The sequence below is a fragment of the Trachypithecus francoisi genome, unplaced genomic scaffold (assembly GCF_009764315.1).
Source record: "Trachypithecus francoisi isolate TF-2019V2 unplaced genomic scaffold, Tfra_2.0 Lachesis_group7, whole genome shotgun sequence".
NCBI classification, from domain to species: domain Eukaryota; kingdom Metazoa; phylum Chordata; class Mammalia; order Primates; family Cercopithecidae; genus Trachypithecus; species Trachypithecus francoisi.
The window spans coordinates 21,547,586-21,568,529 of record NW_022681472.1 but is presented as its reverse complement, the minus strand read 5'-3'; the positions used below and the strand labels follow the sequence as shown (position 1 = coordinate 21,568,529).

The 20,944-nt window shown below is 40.6% G+C and overlaps 1 protein-coding gene and 3 non-coding genes across 8 annotated transcripts in view; all 4 read right to left on the bottom strand.

Annotated features, from left to right (window-relative positions):
- Positions 1-6,581: 6,581 nt before the first annotated feature.
- On the bottom strand, positions 6,582-6,654 carry TRNAA-AGC. Its single transcript has one exon. It is a non-coding gene; the product is annotated as a tRNA-Ala (tRNA).
- Positions 6,655-6,757: 103 nt separating this feature from the next.
- TRNAY-GUA lies at positions 6,758-6,846 on the bottom strand. Its single transcript is given in 2 exon segments — positions 6,758-6,793; positions 6,810-6,846. It is a non-coding gene; the product is annotated as a tRNA-Tyr (tRNA).
- A 527-nt stretch (positions 6,847-7,373) lies between these two features.
- On the bottom strand, positions 7,374-7,466 carry TRNAY-GUA. The gene is made up of 2 exons: positions 7,430-7,466; positions 7,374-7,409 (listed from the first exon to the last, which is right to left on the bottom strand). It is a non-coding gene; the product is annotated as a tRNA-Tyr (tRNA).
- Positions 7,467-20,256: 12,790 nt separating this feature from the next.
- Positions 20,257-20,944, bottom strand: part of DNAJC5B (DnaJ heat shock protein family (Hsp40) member C5 beta) — a 129,491-nt gene continuing 128,803 nt past the window's right edge. For all 5 annotated transcript variants that reach the window (XM_033202510.1, XM_033202513.1, XM_033202511.1 and 2 more), the window contains one exon: positions 20,257-20,834. In XM_033202510.1, the coding sequence (XP_033058401.1) occupies positions 20,740-20,834 (95 nt within the window). In that variant the 3' untranslated portion in view covers positions 20,257-20,739. The remainder of the gene's footprint in view (positions 20,835-20,944) is intronic.

The window sequence follows — 20,944 nt, the reverse complement described above, 5'->3', positions numbered from 1 at the left end:
CCTGGCACATGAATGTGTAACAATGCACACAGAGTGCTGTTAACCAGGGAAGGTCACCCGAGCTTCTGTGTCCAGAGTTCTTATGGGGGCTTCATTATGGAGGCATGATTGATGGAATCATTAGCTATGTGACTGATCTCAATCTTCAGCTTTCTCCTTGCCTCCCTGGAGGTTGGGCTGACATCATGTGGCTCAAAGCCCCAAGATTCTCATCTCATGGTTGTTCTTTCTGACATGGCCGGCCCCCATCCTCAGTTATCTCATTAGCATAAACTATCAGGGCCCACGATGAATAACAAAGGCATGTCTGTCACTCGAGAAATTCTAAGGATTTAGAGGCTCCCACTCAGGGACTTGGGACAAAGACCAGCTAAGTTCTTTATTATACAGTAAGAGCTCAGTGTGTTTTTCATCTAGGGAAGACAGGAAGGGATGCTAAAATTATTTTTACTACTATACCACTACAACAAATATGATAAATATGTACTGAGTACCCATTACTTCATGTCATAGCTCCCTGTCTCTGGTATTATTATCTCCACTGAGTCAACTGTGGCTGAGCAAGTTAAGTAGTTGCCCTGAGTCACGTGGCTGCTGAAACTGTGATGCAGACTAAGAGACACATCTTTTGAGTACAGAGCCCATGACCTCACCCACTAAGCTGCACCACACCCATGCTTTAGAAGGGCACTGTCCATAAAAATTTCCACTAATTATGGAAATGTTCTATATCTGTAGTGTCCAATCTCTAGCCACTTGTGGTTCTTGAGTACTTGGAATGTGCACAGTGCAGCTCTGAAACTAAACTTTAAACTGTATTAATTTAAACTTATATTTAAATGTCCACATGTGGATAGTGGTTATTATACTAGACAACCAGTCCTGGAACACGAGATATAAAAAAATATTGGGGGCAAATTCAAATGCATATGAAGGACTCTCCAGCAAAAACTGGGTCACCGTCTTTTGGTGATTTTGTACTCTCTGGTTAGAGTGATATGAATCTCTACTCGCCCCAGTGTGGTCAGAAGAGCAGCACCGATTCTTCATTGTAACTGTCAAAATAGGTCAGAGTATTCTGTGAACAGGAGACATTAGAAAATCCCAAAGAATCCTGAACATTTCAGAACATCCTCAGCATTTCATTTACCTATGTTCTCTGTTGTGTCTTTGGTGCAAGTAATTGCAATTCCAGGTATTTGAAAATAATCCAGCCTTAGTTTAAGGAGCCATTTTTTCATCAAACAGAACAGAGAATTTATGGTTAGATGGAGAGTAGAGCTAAAAGGAAATAAAAAACAGATATGGTTTGAAGCAAAACAGTGAGCAGAGAGAATGCAGTCCTGATGAAAGAGAAAACAAGAGGAGTCGGAAGACTGATCTTACTCTTGGCTCAGCCTCTAAGGTAGAAAGGAAGTATTCTTGCTTTCTTGTGCCCACTGCAAGTGAGAAAGGGGGTGACCGACTAAAGAATTAAAACAGGGAAAGAACATCAGATGATGTGGATGTGAAGGCAGAGAGCTGGTGATTGCTGAAGAAGGAAGTTTAGTTGGGCTGGAGCACTAGGGCAACAGTGGACCAAAACTTTCAGGTCAACTCCAGCACCAATATAATCTGAGAATTATTTTAATCCCATGCCAAAACAAAGGTCAACACTTAATCTTGTGCAGACCAGGTCCTCTTAAACTAAGCCAGTGAGGCTGTTAATTCTTTCTTGCAATATTCACACATGCATGTCTGCATCCACCCGTCCATCCATCCATCCATCCCTCCCTCCTTCCCTGCCTCCCTCCCTTTTTTAGTGAGAACTCCACTCATGACCAGCGGAGAGAAGGCCACACTTAATTTGGGATTTCAATGAGCTGGTGTTCCAAGCACCAGGCTCGGTTATCAGTCCTGCCAGATATAACCCATCTGACCACAGAAGACATAATGTTATTTCCTTTGGTATCCTAGAGCTCAGGGTGTGGCCCAAATAAAGCACTTTCTAACCATTATTTGGTTTAGAAATTTCCCTCCATGTAACAACTTTAAAAGTTATTCCAAAAAATATAACCCAGAACTCTCTTTCCTTACAAAGATTCTTGCCATCCCTTTGCACTGAAGACTTGACCCATGACATCTACAAAATACTTCATGTTTTCCCTCTGCCTGTGTCATCAGTCTTTTCTGTTTAGCTGTCTACCTGGCAATAAGTAGCTTGGATATGTGATTTTTAATTTTCTTTTTTTTTTTTTTGAGACGGAGTCTCGCTTTGTCACCCAGGCTGGAGTGCAGTGGTGCGATCTCGGTTCACTGCAAGCTCCGCCTCCCGGGTTCACGCCATTCTCCTGCCTCAGCCTCCGAGTAGCTGGGACTACAGGCCGCGCACCACCACGCCCGGCTAATTTTTGTATTTTTAGTAGAGACGGGGTTTCACCGTGTTAGCCAGGATGGTCTCGATCTCCTGACTTCGTGATCCGCCCGCCTCGGCCTTCCAAAGTGCTGGGATTACAGGCGTGAGCTACCGCGCCTGGCGTGATTTTTAAATTTTTAATGAAAAGAAACATCTTACAAAATCCAAAATCAAAGAGAAATGAACTTGAAAAGCACTTAACAGCAGCTAACACTGTGGCATTTCTTTCATTAGATGGTTTGCCAACTTCTCCTTGAAATCTTTTGTTCATTTGATAATCACTCCTTCAAATCTGTTGTTTATAAATTTTACTTCATCATAAAGATCTCTGAGGAAACGTTAGAAAAATGAACACATTTTACTTTCCCCTGAACACTTCTTGGAAATAAGAAACACTCATTATATATGTGCCAGAAATAAGCAGCGACAGTCCCAACAAGTAGCGAATACTTTAGCCCAAGGTCTTCCCAATGGCCCATGTCTGAACTCCACACGTTGGCGCCACCCTCCCCACCCACATCCACCCCCACTTCTCCTCCACCTCAGCCTCCTAACTGATTTCTCTGAATTCACTCTTGCCTTCTGCAATCCACTTCTCACAAGTCACCCCTTATTTAAATCCTATTAATGATCACATCACCTCTAGGATAAAGGTATTAATCCTCACTGTGGTCCCAACACCTGATGCGATCTGGCCCTTGCCTATCTCTCTGACTTGCACTGTCCAAAGAAATAAGATGTATGTGACAAATATGTGCCATATACATGATTTTAAATTTTGTAATAGCCACATTTAAAAAACCTAAAAATAAATAAAAATAATATTATTTTACTTAACCCCAGAACATCTAAAATATTATCATTTCAACATGTAACCAATACTGTTTAAAAGTGAGATGTGCACACAGAGACAGTTTTTCCTCTTCCTTTCCTATATGGAGATCTTTTACTTCATTTCCTTTGCTTTATTGCCCTGGTGAGAGCTGAAAACACCCTTGCCTTGGTCTTGGTCTTAGGAGGAAAGCACTGTTCTTTAATATCAAGCATAATGTAAGCTGCATGTGTTTCACTTATGTCCTTTATCAGGTTGAATAAGTTCCCTTCCCCTCTAAATTTGCTGACAGTTTTTAAAAGCAGGAATGGATGTTGAATTTGATCAAATGCTTTTTCTGCATCTGCTCAGATGATCACATGATTTTTTTTCTTTAATCTGTTTAATGTTATGAATTTGAATGTTGAGCCAGTCTTGTATTCCTGGGATAAATCTCACTTAGTCATAATGTATTTTCCTTTTTATATGTTGTTGGATTTACTTGGCTAAAATTTTGTTGAGAATTTTTGCATCTATATTCATAAGCTATATTGGTCTGTAGTTTTCTTTTTCTGTAATGTCTTTGCCTAATTTTGGTATCAGAGACTTCATAGAATGAGTTGGAAAGTACTCCTTTTTCATCATTTTTTTGGAAAAATTTGTATATAATTGGTATTTTTTTTCTTCCTTAACTCTTTGGTAGAATTCAGTACTGCAGCCATTTGGGCCTGGTGTTCTCTTTATGAGAGATATAAGTTACAACATGTAAAGTACCTAGAGCTGTGCTCGGCTTGTAGGAAGTGCTGGGTTGATGTTGGCTGTTAATTTTTTTAAAGTCATCCCTATTTCCAATTTAAAAATACTGTTTATTTCAGAAAACTTAGAAAATAGTTTAAAATTTTAAGGAAAATATATCACAGTAATCATACTACCAAAGATCATTATTATTGTTAACATTTTAATGCATGTTTCCAGTCTTTTTTTTTTCTTTTTCTTCTTCTTCTTTTTATTTTATTTTATTTTTTTTTGAGACAGGGTCTCCCTCTGTCGCCCAAGCTGGAGTGCTGTGGTGCAATCACTGCTTACTGCAGCCTCAACCTCTCAGGTTCAAGAGATCTTCCTACCTTACCCTCCCGAGCAGCTGGGATCACAGGTACATGCCACTGCATACAGCTAATTTTTGTATTTTTTTTTAGAGACAGGGTTTCACCATGTTGCCCAGGCTGGTCTCGAACTCCTGAGTTCATGGGATCTGTCTGCCTGGGCCTCTCAAAGTGTTGGGATTATAGGCATGAGCCACCATGCCGGCCTCTTTCTAGTCTTTTCTATAAATAACTTATGCTTGTTTATATTGCTTATTGTTTATATTGTGCTATACTTTATTTCTAAGCATGATTATTAACATTTCCCATGTCAATGTAAGTTCTTAATAAATACAATTTTGAGGGCTATATATATTTCATTACATAGCCACACCATAATATATCTAACCATCATATTGTATTTTTAGCATTGTTCTTCCTACTTTCCCTACACAGTAGATCCAAGCACCTCTTTCTAAGCACTTCCATATATATTTATAAAAACACATATACAAACCCTTAGACTAATTCCCCCAGGCCTTCACTGTGTGATGCTATGCTTGCCAGGCCTCTAGGTGCTGAAATGTGTCGAATCTCTGCAGTTTGCCAGGGAAATGACACTTTATGTTTCTGTTTCTTCCTTCCTTGCACACTGATAACAGCTAATGTTTATTTTGTGTTTACTATGTGCCAGGCACTGTACTAAGGCTTTTACATGTTATATCTTAATTAAAAGTGGGTATCATTATTATATCCCCATTTGAGAAACACAGACACTGAAGCACCGAAATATCAAGCAACCTGCCTGTGGTCATGCAGTTAGAAGTAGCAAAGCCAAGAAAGGCCATCAGGTTTCACAGTCTGCCTGACTAACCACTATGCATTACTGCTTCCTGATTTATACCTTTGAGCTTTGTACGTGAATTCCATTCCCAGTTTGGGTTGCTGACTCTGAGATATCCTTTGAGTTCTGGCCCAGGTCACCTCCCCCAAACGTGTGTCCTCCACTGGGTTTTGGGTGTATTACTTGCTATTCCTTTGACTTATTACTTACTTCTTGCTCTTTCGGTCACTTAAAGTTTCACTGCCAGTTCCTCCCCTCAGCCAGCCAGAACGCTCATAATCCCAAACTAGAAACTGGGACATGTCATCTGATAAAAAAATTCTTTTTCTTACTTTGTGAATTTGTTTTTATGAACATCATGATGTTATATTTCAAGTAATTTACAATACATTCAATTAAAAGACTATTGAAAATAATAAAACAAGGTAAAAATGGAGACCACCCTAGAAAATGAAAGATAGCAATAAACCATAGCATGTTGTATACACTGGTAACAAAAGTATACAGGTTGCCTAGGACCCTAAAGAAATATCATTTATTTGCTGCACTCCTCACAAAGGATAATACTGTATTTCTGCTTTTGTGTGGAAGATTTGTGTTTTGTCTTGTAAGAACTGCGGGGTGGCTTCAACAGCTTTTTTTCTAGAAAATTAGGATAGGGAGATTTTATTACCAGAAAAGTCTTTGTGTTCTGTTTAGTCTCTGAATCTTTCAGTGAGTGTGTGGATGTGTGTTTGAGTTTTACTCATTTTGTTTTTGTCTTGTCTTTGCTTAACAAAATTACGCTCAAGGACTGCCCTAGATAAAATTTTTATCCAATTAATTCTCTCTCATCGCTGGTCTCTAGTTAATTCTCCACAGTTACTTCCACTGGAGGACAATGACATAAGAACCTCCTCCAACGGCAGCCCCTGTGTCCAGGGACTTTATGCACTCACCTCCCCAGGGCTACCTTTTGCCTTATCTATCCACCTCGGATCTGTCCTCTGTCCGGAGCCAGGCAGCCCGCCCGGGGCCGAACAGTTCCTGCTTCCTCGGCTGAACAAACGTTCAAAGTAATCAGTGCCCGTTTCCAAGTTCTCTGTTTCTTGTTTTGTTTTCCCTGAGGGTCCCCCCGAACGATGGGCAGCTTAGCCTCAGATGAGTCCCTGGAAATGCAGACATCTTATCACAAATCATAAAGGATTTTGAGGGATAATATATGTGACGGCAATCTGTCTCTATTTTGAAGCAGAAATAATTGTATTTCGTGAATTTCCCCCAATTAAATGGGTCTAAAAATCTAAAGCTAGAAGGATAAACTGCTAGCACCCACCACTCCTTGTCTGGGAAATTTTAGAGTGGTAACCTGGAGCTCGCCCGACTCTTCACTTGCCTTCGTCTGACTTTTCAGCTCTAGTTTGGGCTGAGAGAATCGAAAGAAAAACCGTACGGAACAGGAAAGAAAACTGGAGGATGCGGGCATCGATCCCGCTACCTCTCGCATGCTAAGCGAGCGCTCTACCATTTGAGCTAATCCCCCAGGGCTGGGCACGGCTCGTTATCTGTTCCTCTAGAGAAGGGTCAGAACACTCAGCACTGAAGACAGATTTCTTTGGGCCAAAGCAATAAAACAAAAGAGCCGCTCCTTCGAGCCGGAATCGAACCAGCGACCTAAGGATGGCCACGGACACGCGCCTACAGTCCTCCGCTCTACCAGCTGAGCTATCGAAGGGAGCGGACAATAGCTCCTGGGTGCTGCCTTGTCTCTGTAACATTGTGTCATTTTTAGGCTTCGTCTTTTTGGTATTGTGTTCTCTCTCTTTCTGATTCCCAGGTTCCGGGAGTACCAGATCTCTCTTCCCGCGGACCTCCCACCTCCTCACGGCAGCCGTTGCGAGCCCTCGGGTCGCAGAAGCTGCCCGGGGCTCTGAGGAGAGGGCCCCGCCCGGCCCCCTGGAGCTGGCGCTGCCTCCGGTGTGACTCGGGGGCCCGGCAATGCCAAAGACGGGTTAGAAAGATGCAGAAGCCGTGACCCGGCAGTCGCTGGGCCGAGCGGAGACCCACAGCTGCGCTGGGAACCTGCCCGAGCACGTCCCCGCGGGGGGATAGCTAAAAAAATTACCGCGCAGGCTGGGAGGCCCAAAATGGGGAGAACGCGCTAGACTTTCCAACTACTTGTTGGAATGCAATGTGTTGTTGAAGGCACCCAAGAAAAGGGACATTAAGTCATCGGGAGCTGGAAAAAAAACCGCACTTGTCTCCTTCGAGCCGGAATCGAACCAGCGACCTAAGGATGTCTCCTGCTGAGGAAGTAGCTACAGTCCTCCGCTCTACCAGCTGAGCTATCGAAGGGACGTGTACGCATATTGGCATCCCCTGAGATTCAGCACAGAAGAATCGGAGCGTCAGTCCAGGCAGCCGGGAATTGCACTGAGCGCAGCGCCCGAGAGCCGGCCTGTGTGCTCTACGCGTGCGCAGAAAGACAGCGCGCTCTGGCTCGCTAGCCTGACCCGGTAAAGGCCCTCAACCCAGGTGTCTGGGGCCCGCGGTGCCAAGACCCTGCGACTCTACCGCCCCCCCTTATCGTACTTTTCCTTTACCAGCCTGCGTTGCCCTTTAAAGTGGTTGCCGAGTGTGTTCTCAACACGCAGTAATTCAACGGCCAGTGGAGGAGTTGCGTGGTAGACCAGTGGCGCAATGGATAACGTGTCTGACCACGCATCAGAAGATTGTAGGTCCAGCTCCCGCCTGGCTCGGCATTTTTGTCACCTGAGGTTAACAAACCAGAAATCATTACTTCCTCTAGCGTCCCCAGACTGCGAATGCCAGCAGTTTGGACTTCTGCAGTGTCCGTTGCACTTTGAGCCCGGGAGGCCTTACCAGCGCCGCCCGTCCAACTCCCGCGGGGTGAAGGGAAGGCCCCGAGGCTCTCGGGACGCCCCCGGTCGGCAAGCCGGGTTAGGAAGACGCCACTGAAGTCCGAGGTTCTGTAGACAGAGCTGGTTCCACCGCATCTACTTTAAGACATCAGAGTCACTAAGTTCCTAGAGAAAGTCCTTTCACCAACCCCGGCTAAGCAAAGAGAGGGAAGAAGATTAAGATTACATAAAATGTCTTTTTGATCTGGTTCCTATTTTATGTTTAATTTTAACAAAGTTATTCAATCTCAAATAAGCCTATAATCCTGCTTTGTCGGCCTATTTTTGTAAGGTCATAGTCAGCGTTTATAAATTGTTAAAGGTTTGCCGCCATATTCCCACTCAGTTGTTAGCGTAGCATAAAAACCATCCAACGACCTGGGTTTTGCCCTTAGGAATCTTTTAACCAAGAAGGCATCATGTTGGTTTGGGCAAACTGAGTTTCTGTGTTAATGTTATTATAGTAATATTTGTGGAAGGGAGATTGGAATTATTTCTTAAATCTCCCTATAAGATAGTAGTTCCCAAAAGTAAAAGCTTTAATAAAACGTAAAATTAGGAAAGAGAAAATACGAAGTTAGAGAAAAGGAAAGGGCTAGCTTTTTAAGTGGGAAAGCGGCTTCCTTAAGGCTGCACAAACATAAGGAGATTATTTTTGTTTCCTGGTGAACATTTTTCCATTTTTGCATGTAACAAGCTGACGTATCTTTAAAGTTACACAGCGTTTCTGAGAGTTTGAGAAAATGACCTCTGAGAGGTGGGGGAGGTGAGTTGTACCCCTCTGGCTCAAGTTCATGGACAGAACCATGTAAATTAGGCTAAGAGAAAAGAGCCTCCTTTTAGTCCTACTTTCTCCTTATTTTACAAGAGTGGCAAGCAGGGTGTTTATTAAATTATTTTTATCATTATTTTTTAGAAACAGAGTCTTGCTTTGTTACCCAGATTGGGGTACAGTGGTGCAATCATAGCTCACTGCAGCCTCAAACTTCTGAGCTCAAGTGATTCTCCTGCCTTTACAGGCATGCACCACCTCACCTGGCTGTAGCTTTGTTGCCCAGCCTGGTCTTGAACTCTTGACTTCAAGTGATCTTCGACTTCAAGTAATCTTCCAGCCTCGGCCTCCCAAAGTGCTGGGATTAAGGCTCAAGCTACTATACCTAGCCAAGCCCTTTTCCCCAACAGCCAACCTTACTTGAGTAACAGGTTTCAGGGAGGCCAAACATGCATGATTTTTGGCCTTCTTACTTGTAAGTGACAGAAATTCACAAGAGCTAGTATAAGCAAGACATTTATTATAATGATACAAGGGTGTCCCCAAGAAACCAAGGATGAAATGTCACTAGGCATCCTTAAAGGTTTCTCTGTCAGTGCTTCTCAGCTCCTCTCTAGTGCACACAGTTGGAAACATGGTGCTGTCCCCCACCCTAAAAGTTCTGGAGCTTTATTCTTCATGGTCTATCACATGGAGAGTCACTTCTCTTTCTCAGGCCTGACTGCAAAACTCTCCATTATTCTTGGCCTCACTTAGGTGCTCACCCACTGTGTCCAGGGATCAGGATTACATGTATGAAGGTTGGGCGCATATGACTACACCCCTTCCTCCCCAGGAGTACATTGAAAAGATGATAAAAATATATAAAAGAAAAGAAAATCTATTGCAACATGGAAAACTACAGTAGGTATAATTAACAAACAGACATTTTAAATAACTTCTGGAAGGTGAAAATCAAATGAGATTATAATGGAGAAAAGCACAGCTCCAAATGCACACTCTGAAAGCTAGCAGAGACAAAACCATTCTCCCCATGGAGCTCATAAGAGACTCCAGGCACAGAGAGAGCAGCACAGAGGTCAGCCGCCCACAACATTGTGCAGCTGCTGCTGAATTTTTTGTCAGGGAGATCCCACTGGAGAATGGCTTAAGCAGAGTAGATTTGCCAGTCTAGAGTCTGTAGAGTGGTATAGGGCTAAGGAGTAGGGCAGAGTAGAGCCTAATAGAGATGGAGGGAACAGGAAGGCCACCCCACCCAACTCTTAGAGGGAGTTCTTCCTTGACTTGTCAGGTTGGGGGATCTTAGGCCAGCATGGCTGTTCCCCACCCATGCACCATAAATGCAAAGCCTGATTGTCCTCAGGACACAGCCATTTTTACAGATATCAATGTATTCATTCATATTGTGTTTACCAGACATTTGGGAGGAAATAACAACTTAAAAAAGAAAGTCCAAGATGAACAAGTTAAATAAACGACTGAGGAGAAAACAGAGATAATGCAAGGAATAGAACAGAACTATTTAACAAAAAAGTAGTTAGGGATATCCTCAGGGACGTCCAAGAGAGTGTTAACAGCAATGAAAACCAGAATACAGTGATATTAACAGGAGCAATTAGGGAAGAAGAGAGTTCCTGAATATAAAAGTATGATTGCTAAGGTGAAAAGTAACATATTGGTCATGGCTAAAGATCAACTATGAAGATATAGAAGACAGAATGGAAAATAAAAAATAAAGACATGACACTGGGTACGGTGGCTCACCTCTGTAATTCCAGTATTTTGGGAGCCCGGAGCGGGAGAATTGCTTGAAGCCAAGAGTTTAAGCAAGCCTGGGCAACAACGCAAGACCCCCATCTCTACAAAAGATACGAAAATTAGCTGGACATAGTGGTGTGCACCTGTAGTCCCAGCTACTTGGGAGGCTGAGGCAGGGGGATCTCTTGAGCCCAGGAGTTCAAAGCTGCGGTGAGCTATGATTGATTGCACCATTGCACTCCCGCTCCTGGGACAGCGTGAGATCCTGTTTCATACACACATGCGCGCGCGCACACACACACACACACACACCCCAAAAAAAAGAAAAGATAGATCCTGAAGACATAAAGAGTATCTAATATGAGCTCCAGAAAGAGAAAACAAAGACAATGCAGGGGAAAGAATAAAAGAAAGACATTGGTCCTCAGATGGAAAGGATCATGCAAGTTAGGATGAATGAAAAACAACTATGCCTGGACACAGCCTAGTGACATTCAAAAGCATTGAGGATAAAGATGAAACCCTATAACTTTCAAAGATGGAGGAAAACAAAACAAAACAAAATCTGAACAAGAACTAGGCTAGCTACAAAGGAATAAGAATTGGATTATGATCAGACTTCTCATCATCATTACTGGATGTTAGAAGACAGTGGAGCATGGCCTTCAAAGTTCTGCAGAGAAATAATTTTAAGCCTAGAATTGTATACCGATCAAAGTAGTAATCACATATGAGGACAAATAGTTCATACTTGCAAGGTCTCATAAAGTTTAAATATATGATTCCTTTCTGAAACAAATAAAAAGTAAGTAAACATTATTTGAGGTTGTTATACTGGATGGGTTCTCCAGGAAGCTGAAGCTCAAACAGAATTAGAGCACAACATTTTACAGGAGAGTAACATCTGTGAATGCAAAAGGGGAGGACACAGGATTGGGTAGAGGTAGTCATTAGACAGTGATGCAGACCTGACAAAGTTTCTGCCAACCCTCTTGGTGGCTCCAGAGCAAAGATTTCCTTTTAGAGGAGTCTCAAGTTGGGCAGAAATGGTGGGGCCCTAGCATCACCACCTTGCTCAGTCATTGGCCAGAGGCTTAGAACCTCGGCTAGAGGAGTTAACACCTGGTGGCTACTAGTTAACCATCCTCCTTGCAGCTGGGCAGTGAGTTCTTTCTTGAAAGGAAAGAACAGCATGTCTAGCAGCATGTCTCTGTATATGCCACAGATGTACTTCAGCAAAGCAAAGCAAGAATCCAAGAAGGAGGAGTACACAGGATTTAAGAAAAAAGGAAACCAACCCAGGAGCTCAATGAAAATAAAATCTCAGGTTGACAGTGATGCAGCTGGCAAAGAAAGCAATCAGGACAAATTAAGGGGAGGAAAAAAAGAGGGCTCTGGGAAGATTATTTTTCAAAAAGAAGGAGATTCTTTACAATAGTAGTGTGATTAAGGACCTGGGAGACTTAGAGATATGATAAAGGCACATGTCACTTTTCTCCAAAAGACAGAACAAAGATACTCAGGGATTTCTAAAAAAAAAAAAAAAAAGAAAAAAAAAGTCTTTATAAAAAATATGTGGTTCAAATATAAAGCAAACTGAAATATGGCACAATTTTGAGAAATTGATGGCATGGGTATTTTTGGGCTGACTTCCCTCCCCACCCCAATTTATTTGTTGAAGACCTAAACCCTAGTACTTCAGAGTGTGACTGTATTTGGAGATAAGGCCTTTAAAGAGGTAATTAAGCAAAAACAAGGTCATTAGGATAAGTCCTGATCCACTACAACTGGTGTCCTTACAAGACGAGGAGAACAGAACCCAGAGACAGCAGGCATTTGAACACACAGAGAGATGGCCACAATAAGATGCAAGGAGAAGATGGCCATCTACAAGCCATGGAGTCTAGGAAGAAACCAAACCTGCCAATACCTTGAGCTTAGACTTCTAGCCTCTAGAACTGTGAGAAAATAAATTTCTGTTTTTAAAAGCCACCCAGTCTGTGATATTTTGTTATGAGAGCCCTAACAAACTATATGGGGATGGTGAAGAAATTTGCTTTTGTACATTTGTGTTTAACCATATGTAAGTTATTTTTACATAACATGTATGGGTCAGAGTGTCCCATAATTGTCATCTAATTAAAGATATTCTCTAATAAAAATTGCTTAAGAATGAAGAAACTGAGGCCCAAAGATGTGAAATGACTTATCCAAGGTAACAGAGGGGAGAAGGGGCATGTGAGATCTCAGGCCTCCTGAGTCACAGCCAGGGCTCCTTTCTGTGGCACTGCTTGGTCTCTCTGTCCTCAGACAGACACTTGGGTTAGGGAGATTGGGCTGCTGGGAGGAAGGAGGTTGAAAGGCAGGTTCTGATGCCAGTACAGTCAGAAAATGGACATTCTGGGAATAGCAAAGTGTTCCATCTGTTAAAGGGTATTCTCTTCTCACCTCTAAATCCAAAGGTCAAATCCCTTAAATTTGTTAACAGCAATGCTCCAAGAAGGTGTGTCAAGACTCCGTGAAAAAAAAAAAAAAAAGCCATTGTTTACTGGAAAAATTATTCCTTAGACATATGTGCACTAAAGAGCTTTCAAGTTTTTCCTTTCAGTCAAGGAAACCATTCTACAGATAAGGAAGCTCTACCCGGAAAGATTAAACAATGTCTTTAGAATGACCATCCAGATTAGGGGTGCAGGGCTAGACTTAGGCTTATTGACTTATCCATGGGTTTCTCTAAATATGCACCATCTCCAAGAAGGATATTTGTGAGAAACCACAGAGATGATGTTTCTAGGTCAGAAAGGGAACTATTCTGGGGAATTCCAGGGAAGATACACTTGATTCTCATTATTCATGTAATTACATTGTATAAAGTCATTTTGAACCCTGATTTAGTGAATGCTGAAAACATTGCTCCCAGGGGATATAAAGGGAACCTCTGGCCACAATGTTTTTGTCAACTGATCAATAGATAATCTTGTTTTATGTGTGTTTCTGTTGAAGGACACCTTATACAGTTGATCCTTGAAAAGCAAGAATTTAAACTGGATGGTCCATTCATATATAGATTTTTTTCAATCAATATATGGGAAAATTTTTGGGAGATCTGCAACAATTTGAAAAAACTTGAAATGAGCCAAATAGCCTAGAAATATCAAAAAATTAAGACAAAGGTATATCATAAATGCATAAAATATATGTAGATAGTACTCTATTTTGTCATGTATTACCATAAAATTTTAAGAAGTTAAAATTTCTCAAAACTTACACAAACCCAAATTGTACATGGCACCATGCACAGTTAAATGTGAACAGACATAAAGATGCAATATTAAATCATAGCTGCATAAAATTAACCATAGTACATACTATACTACTGTAATAATTTCATAGCCACCTCCCATTGCCACTCTGGTGACCTCAAGTGTTTCTAATATCTGCTTAAAATGCCATGTACATGACTTTAATAATCTCCATATGAGCAGTTTGTCTCTCCAGCAAATTGCCTGTGGCAGTAAAAAGTGATCTCTTATGGTTCTCGAGGATTTTTTAACTGTATGTGGTGCAATACCACAAACGTTGAATAACACTATAGGACCCCATACGAAGTGCCACTCATGATGCTGGATATGCTCCCAAGAAGCAAAGTATTGATCCAAAAAGAAAAAGTTGAATTGCTTAATATGGACCACAGATTGAGGTCTACAGCTGTGGTTGCCAGATATTTCAAGGTAAATGAATCCAGTGTAAGCACCTTTGTGAAGCAGTCACTGCAGCTAGGCTAGCAGGCAAGAAACCCTTGCAATTTTTGCCAAAAACCTCTTTATCTTGTATTGAAAATGCAGCTTTTACGTAGGTGCAGAATTGCTATAAGAAAGACATAGCTATAGACTCTAATATAATTCCAGAAAAAAACAAAGTCATTATATGACAACTTAAAGCAAAAGGAAGGGGAAGGGTCTACAGCTGGAGAATTTAATGCCAGCAAAGAAAGTTTTGATAATTTTAGAAAGCAGTTTTGGCTTTAAAAATGTCAAGATAACAAGAGCAGCTTCCTGACCAGAGGCAGCAGGCGAGTTTCCAGATGTCACTAAGAAAATCATTGAGGAGAAAAGAGATCTGCCTGAACAGGTATTTAATGCAGATGACAAAGCCCTATTCTGGAAAATAAAAATGCCAAAAAGGACATGTATTAGTAGGGATGAGAAGTGAGCCCCAAGATTTAAGGCAGGAAGGGATAGGCTACCTCTACTATTTTGTGCAAATGCCATTGGGTTTATGAGCCAGACTGCCCTTATCTGTGAAGCTGCTAACAACCAAGCCTTGAAGGAAAAAGATAAAACACCAGCAGCCCGTCTTTTGGTTGCACACCAAGAAGGCCTGGACAATGAGAAACCTTTTTCTGGATTGCTTCCATCCATGCTTTATCCTTGAAGTCAGGAAGTACCTTGCCAGTAAGGTATTACCTTTTAAGAAGTTCTTTGATACTGAACAATGCTCCTGGCTCCTCACAACCCCACAGTTTACTATACCCAGACCAAGCCCTTTGTCTTGTCACATCCCTAATATTTATCACTCTTTGTTTAAAAAGGTACTTAAGCCTTTGTACCTAATGTCTTCTTTGGGGCTTCATTTTTCTTATCAAGACGTCCATGGATGTACAAATATTAAATAAGATGTGTATGCTTTTCTCCTGTTAATATGTTTTATGCTATTATAGTTTAACTCTTAGGCCCAGCCACAGAACCTAAGATGACAGAAGGAAGTATTTCCTCCCCTACAGTTCGTGTACAGAAAGTTTGTCCTCTTCTAGGTAGGTAACTCCGCAAATACGGAATGAAGATGGACTGCATTATTCATCTAAATGCAGTCCTGAATTATATGCCAAATCACTACATCAAAAGATATTTAACGACACCAAGCCCCAGCCTACCTCCCCTTTGAAGGGAGTTAACATTTGTACTAGAGGGAAATGGCAAGGCCAACCCATCCCATTCCCTGGGCTCCATAAGCCCTGCAAGCTCACTTGCAGTCTTCCACACTCAGGGAAGTGGGAGCATCATCTTGCTCATATGGCATCTTTCCCAAGGGTATGATTGGTGGTGGGCAGGGGTGTGGCCAGGAGGTTTTCTTTAGAGACGTACATTTATTCTTTTACCAAATATTTATTTAGTCCGTACTACATGCTAGGCATTGTTCTGGAGCTGAGGATAAGGATACAGCAGTATGCAAAGCAGACAGAAATCTCTATCTTGGTGGAGCACACATTCTGGAAGGACAAACAGACAATAAGAAGACAATAAATAATATTAAATTTACAGGCTCTACAGTAATGAATGCAAAGGGGAAAATAAAGCACAGTAGAGCAGGAGTGTGGCAAGTGTTGTGCTTCTCATAATGGCAAAATGACACAGATGACTGGAAGCTAAATAAATTGCTTATGGTATATAGACATGTATGTGTACATATACACACATGCACACACTACACACATGTATTCATACACATACACACAAATGTATTCATACACATGAACATACACACATGCTCTTTATTTTAAATGGCAACAAAGTTCTTTTTAAAAATTTGCAAATTGTATTTCCTTTGTATAACACTATGAAAAATAATAAAGGATTGCTAATTTAATAGTCTGGCAGAATCAATGGTATGTTTTTACTTCATGATTTGTATCATATTTTGTACAATGGAGAAATTGGGTAGAATTTCACTTTCATTATGAATAGCTAACATGAAAATATTTTACATCTAATTGTATAAGTGATATTAAGATGCCTTATTTTTATATATAGTAACAAATGTTCCCACCCCAATCTTATGGACTCAGAATAATAGAGCAAATTGTATTAACTTGGATTTATAAGCTTCTGACATTCACTTTTGGTAAGAGAGACAAATTAGAATGTACTCAATGTATACCCTATTTTGACATTAAATAAGCAGTTGTAAATCCAACTTTACAGAATTCAAATATGTCTTAGGGCACCAAGGTGGCATAGTAATTAAGCAGACAGATGCTACAACCAGATTACCTGAGTTCAAATGCTGGCTATCCCATTATTAACAGCCTGAGTTAATTAATGGCTCTCTGTTGCCCAATATTCCCATCTGTGAAATGGGCAATAGTAATCGTTACCTACCTCATAGAGTTGCTGTGTGGGTTACATGAGTTAACCTACACTAAGCAGCTAGAATGGTGTCTGGCACATAGTAAGCACAACATATGTTTGCTATTTTATCTTTAAAAGTTTTCTCAGCACTATCTAAACATCCTGGAAAATTATGGCAGGAAGTTTATGTATCAGAATTTTTAAAATCACAATTATTAGTACCAGCTACTCTAGAATCACTTTTAAATTTTTTAAAAAATCCAACTTTTCACTTGATTAGTGTTGCAGCTAAGGGTTGTCAGAGAAGAGAAGGGGGCAAAGACATAGCTGCCGAGACCACAGAGATCTCCCAAATAAGGAAGTGCTGGTGTGGCGGGGAGCGGGGAGAGGAAGAAAAAGGGGAAGGGGAAGGAGTGGGAGGGAAGTAAGAGATATAGGAAGACTTCAAATTTGCTCTTGAGGAAGTCACAGGGAATTAACAAGGAAGATTTCTTAGAGGAATCTCCTTGAGCTGCAAAGGGCAGTTGAAGAGAAAGGTAGATAATAAAGGGAGTGACAGAGTGAGTATATTCTCTTGAAAGTAAGAGAACTCTGGGAAAGAGTTGGATGGGGAGTGGGGAGGAGACTAGGATTCGTTTTCAAGAACAAATGTAGTTGGAAACACAAGGTCATCCTGGAGAGGCTATATAGTGCAGCGGTTAATATCGTGTCCTCAGGACCAGCCTGGTCTACTCCACAGCTAGGTGATCTTAGCCAAGTTACTTATCTTTTCCGTGTTCTAGTCACATAGTCTAAAAAACCACAGATGATGATGGTGACAGAACTTCTCTCATAGGTTGTTGTATTAAATGAATCAATATAAAGCTCTTAGGGCAGTGTCAGATACTAAGCACTACGACTCTTGGTTATTATTCTCTTAGAAATTTTAGTTTTAATTTATGAAAGAATAAATCAGCTTTCTCAAATACAAGTAAATGCACCTGTGAGACTAAGGCCAACACTTTCAAATCCTCTATTTTGGGGGATGGGATGAGAAAGGAAGAGGTAAAAGAGAGAGCTAAGAAATGCAGAATATGAGTAGGAAAGTGACTCATTTTATTTTGTTAAAACTTTACCCTTTGACTCAGAATAACAGGTATCTTTCAAGTTTTGGTAGCTAAATATTTAATTTTCTAGTATGTTACACATTGATTAAAAAAAAAATTTCCATGCCAAATACAATAAAAATGTTTTCAAAATGAAGGCATTTTATATAAAACTATTATGCTAATAAATTAATCAGTGTAGCTGGGCGTGGTGGCTCACACCTGTAATCCCAACACTTTGGGAGGCCAAGGCGGACAGATCACCTGAGGTCAGGAGTTCGAGATCAGCCTGGCCAACATGGTGAAACCCCGTCTCTACTAAAAATACTAAAAATACAATGTAACCGGGCGTGGTGGCACGCGACTGTAGTCCCAGCTACTGGGGAGACTGAGGCACAAGAATTGCTTGATCCCAGGAGGCAGAGATTGCAGTGAGACTCTGTCTCGAAAAAAAAAAAAAATTAATGTATAGACAGTTTTTTCATTCTAGATATAGAATGTCACTTATTCTAAAAGAATTGATATATATATGTGTGTGTGTGTTTGGGTAAAGAAAAATGCACATGTAAGTTTTTTATTATGTTCTAATGTAAGACAGCAAAAAAATAAATGGATGACTCCTGGAACTTTTTAAGAAGTCTCCCATTCTAGTAGCCCAGTGCCCAGGATAGGTGGTGAGCTGTTGACACGGACCGTTCAATGAACTCTGTGTGTCCACCGATGAGGCTCACGCTCAGCATTTCTCTTCTTGCCTTGAAGCTTCCCTGCTAAGATGCTTGTGGGTTCAGAATGACTGCCAGTGCTTCCGGATAGCCCTTCTGTTGACCCCCACAACATACTTCAGCAGCTCCTCCTCTAATGAAGAGTGGATTCTTGTATCTCTGTAGCTGAAGGAGCATTCTGCAGAATTCATTCCCTCATTCATAGGCATTCAAGTGCTTGCATTTGTCACATATCATTGTAACCAGAAACTAGCCCTTTGTGAGGAACATTGGCCAGAGCCCCTCTAGCAATTTGATTCTACCATCTGATTCTGATTCTGATCCATGTCCCATTCTCATCTTAACCGCTGTTGGACCAGCTTCCTGGGGGAACTAGGAGTGGAAGCAAAAAATTCCATGTGAGAAAGGAAAATGAGGTTTGAGCAAGAAAGAGAAGGTGAGCTTTGTAATTTATAAGTTGCTTTTCAAAATAGACCTGAGCGTTTTGCTTAAAAAGACCGCAGGAAGGAAATGGAATGGCTCAAATTATCCGCAGATTGGGCTATTTATCCTATTGTTTCCTCCAAATGGAAAATAGCATTTGTTTGTTGAGTACAGCTTTCCAAGCACTTGCTGGTTACTGGAGCTGTTAATACTGGGTGTCTCTATGGGTCTTGTTGAGTGAGAGAGTTTATATGCATCGAGTCACAGTACATTTGTCTGTGTGTGTCAACATATACAAATTCATTTAAAACCACCTTACATTTGCTGAACATTTGACTTTTCAGATTTCTTTCACTTTAGCCATTTTATCTGGTCATCCAGCAACTTGGAAGGTGGTCAGGGCAGATATGAAAACAGAGCCATAGAGAGATTAGCCATGTTATTTTCATCTCACTTGGTCACAAGGCTAGTTAATGAAAGCTTAGATTAGAACCAGGTTTCTTAACTTTCAAACCAAGGCTCTGTCTACTTGTTTACATAGAAAAAAAAATTCAGTAACTAAAGAGTTAGAGCAGAAGTTTAATGATGTCAGAACTGTCAGAGCTATAACACTAATTCTCACTTACAATATATATTTAGCAGCAATTGACTATAATTTTGTGGGGAGGGGGATAAGAAACAAGAAAAAAGATGAAGGCATTTTATACAATAATTATATAAAAACATAACAAGATATTGAAAATGCAATATTATATAAAGAAGTAAGAAAGACCTAGAAAAACAAACATTTTTTCTGCCATAGTATTTTAGAAATAGCACATGGTTTCTACCACATAATAAATATAAGAGTCAAACAAGCAAATGCAGAGATGACCTCTGGGCTTAAATTGTGTAACATGCACAGAGCTGAGCAATTTCTGTCAAGGCAAATAATTTTAACAAAAATGAGGTGATATGCGTTTTGGTGTAAATTTAGGCTCTAGAGTTTAGAGTTCTACTCCTTCATGTGTTTTTTTGTTTTGTTTTCTTTCTTTTTTTTTTTTTTTGTTTCCCTTAGTTTGGCTAATCTGAGCCAGTTATACAAAAATCATTTTACTAGAAAATGATCAACATGCTGATGGGGCTGGTTCAGGCTCAGAATGATTTTCTGGTTCACTTGCAACATTTAACCAGGTTGAAGTTTTGTTTTGTTTTGTTTTTAAGCCAATCTAAAAGTATACACAAAACCTGTTTCTTCCTGATTTTACTTACCAGTTTTCAGTAAATGCCAATTATTGATGTTCCAAAAATATACCTTAAAAATGTGATTTTTAAGAAATCTAATCATCCTTTCCTGGCTCTTGAAACATTTCTATAATCTTATTGAATATTGACATGGAAGAGGCTCCACACACAAAAACTCTTTATAGGTTCTCATATATTTTGATGATGATGTTTGTGGTAGATGAATATTGTGCTACATGGAAGGAAAGTGGCTTCTGTTCTGGAATATTACTTTGGTCAGTTAGGAATCAGATATGCCTCACATAAAGGGTTCATAAAGACTGTACAATTCCACTGTCCTACATCAGGCAAGGAGCATAAAATAACTCTTCAGGCCTTTATTCACCCAAATTGAATGTGTTTCATAAGAAATTCTACTCAGAGAGAAAGTCTGCAAACTGAGAAAATTATATAGCAATCATGTTTTCCTAACCCAAAAATAAAATACCAAGATGGAAAAGTTCACAGCACTTTATGCCCTACACACTCCCCTACGACCATCTGGAAACAAGACTGAACTGAGAGGAGGGACTGTGGACTCTCAGAGGGCTCAATATCAAGAGTCTGTGCAATAACTTCGAGATCCTTCTTTGATTAGCTGTGTTTTCTCATTTGCATTTGTAGGCTGGAGAAAAACCGGAAAGTCCACATCTAAAAATAAACAAAGCAAAACAATAAACACTTTCATCATGTTACAGTTCTTTTAATGAAGCAAGTGATAGGTATTTTTGTTGAAATCATGACTGGCAAATCAATTCAAT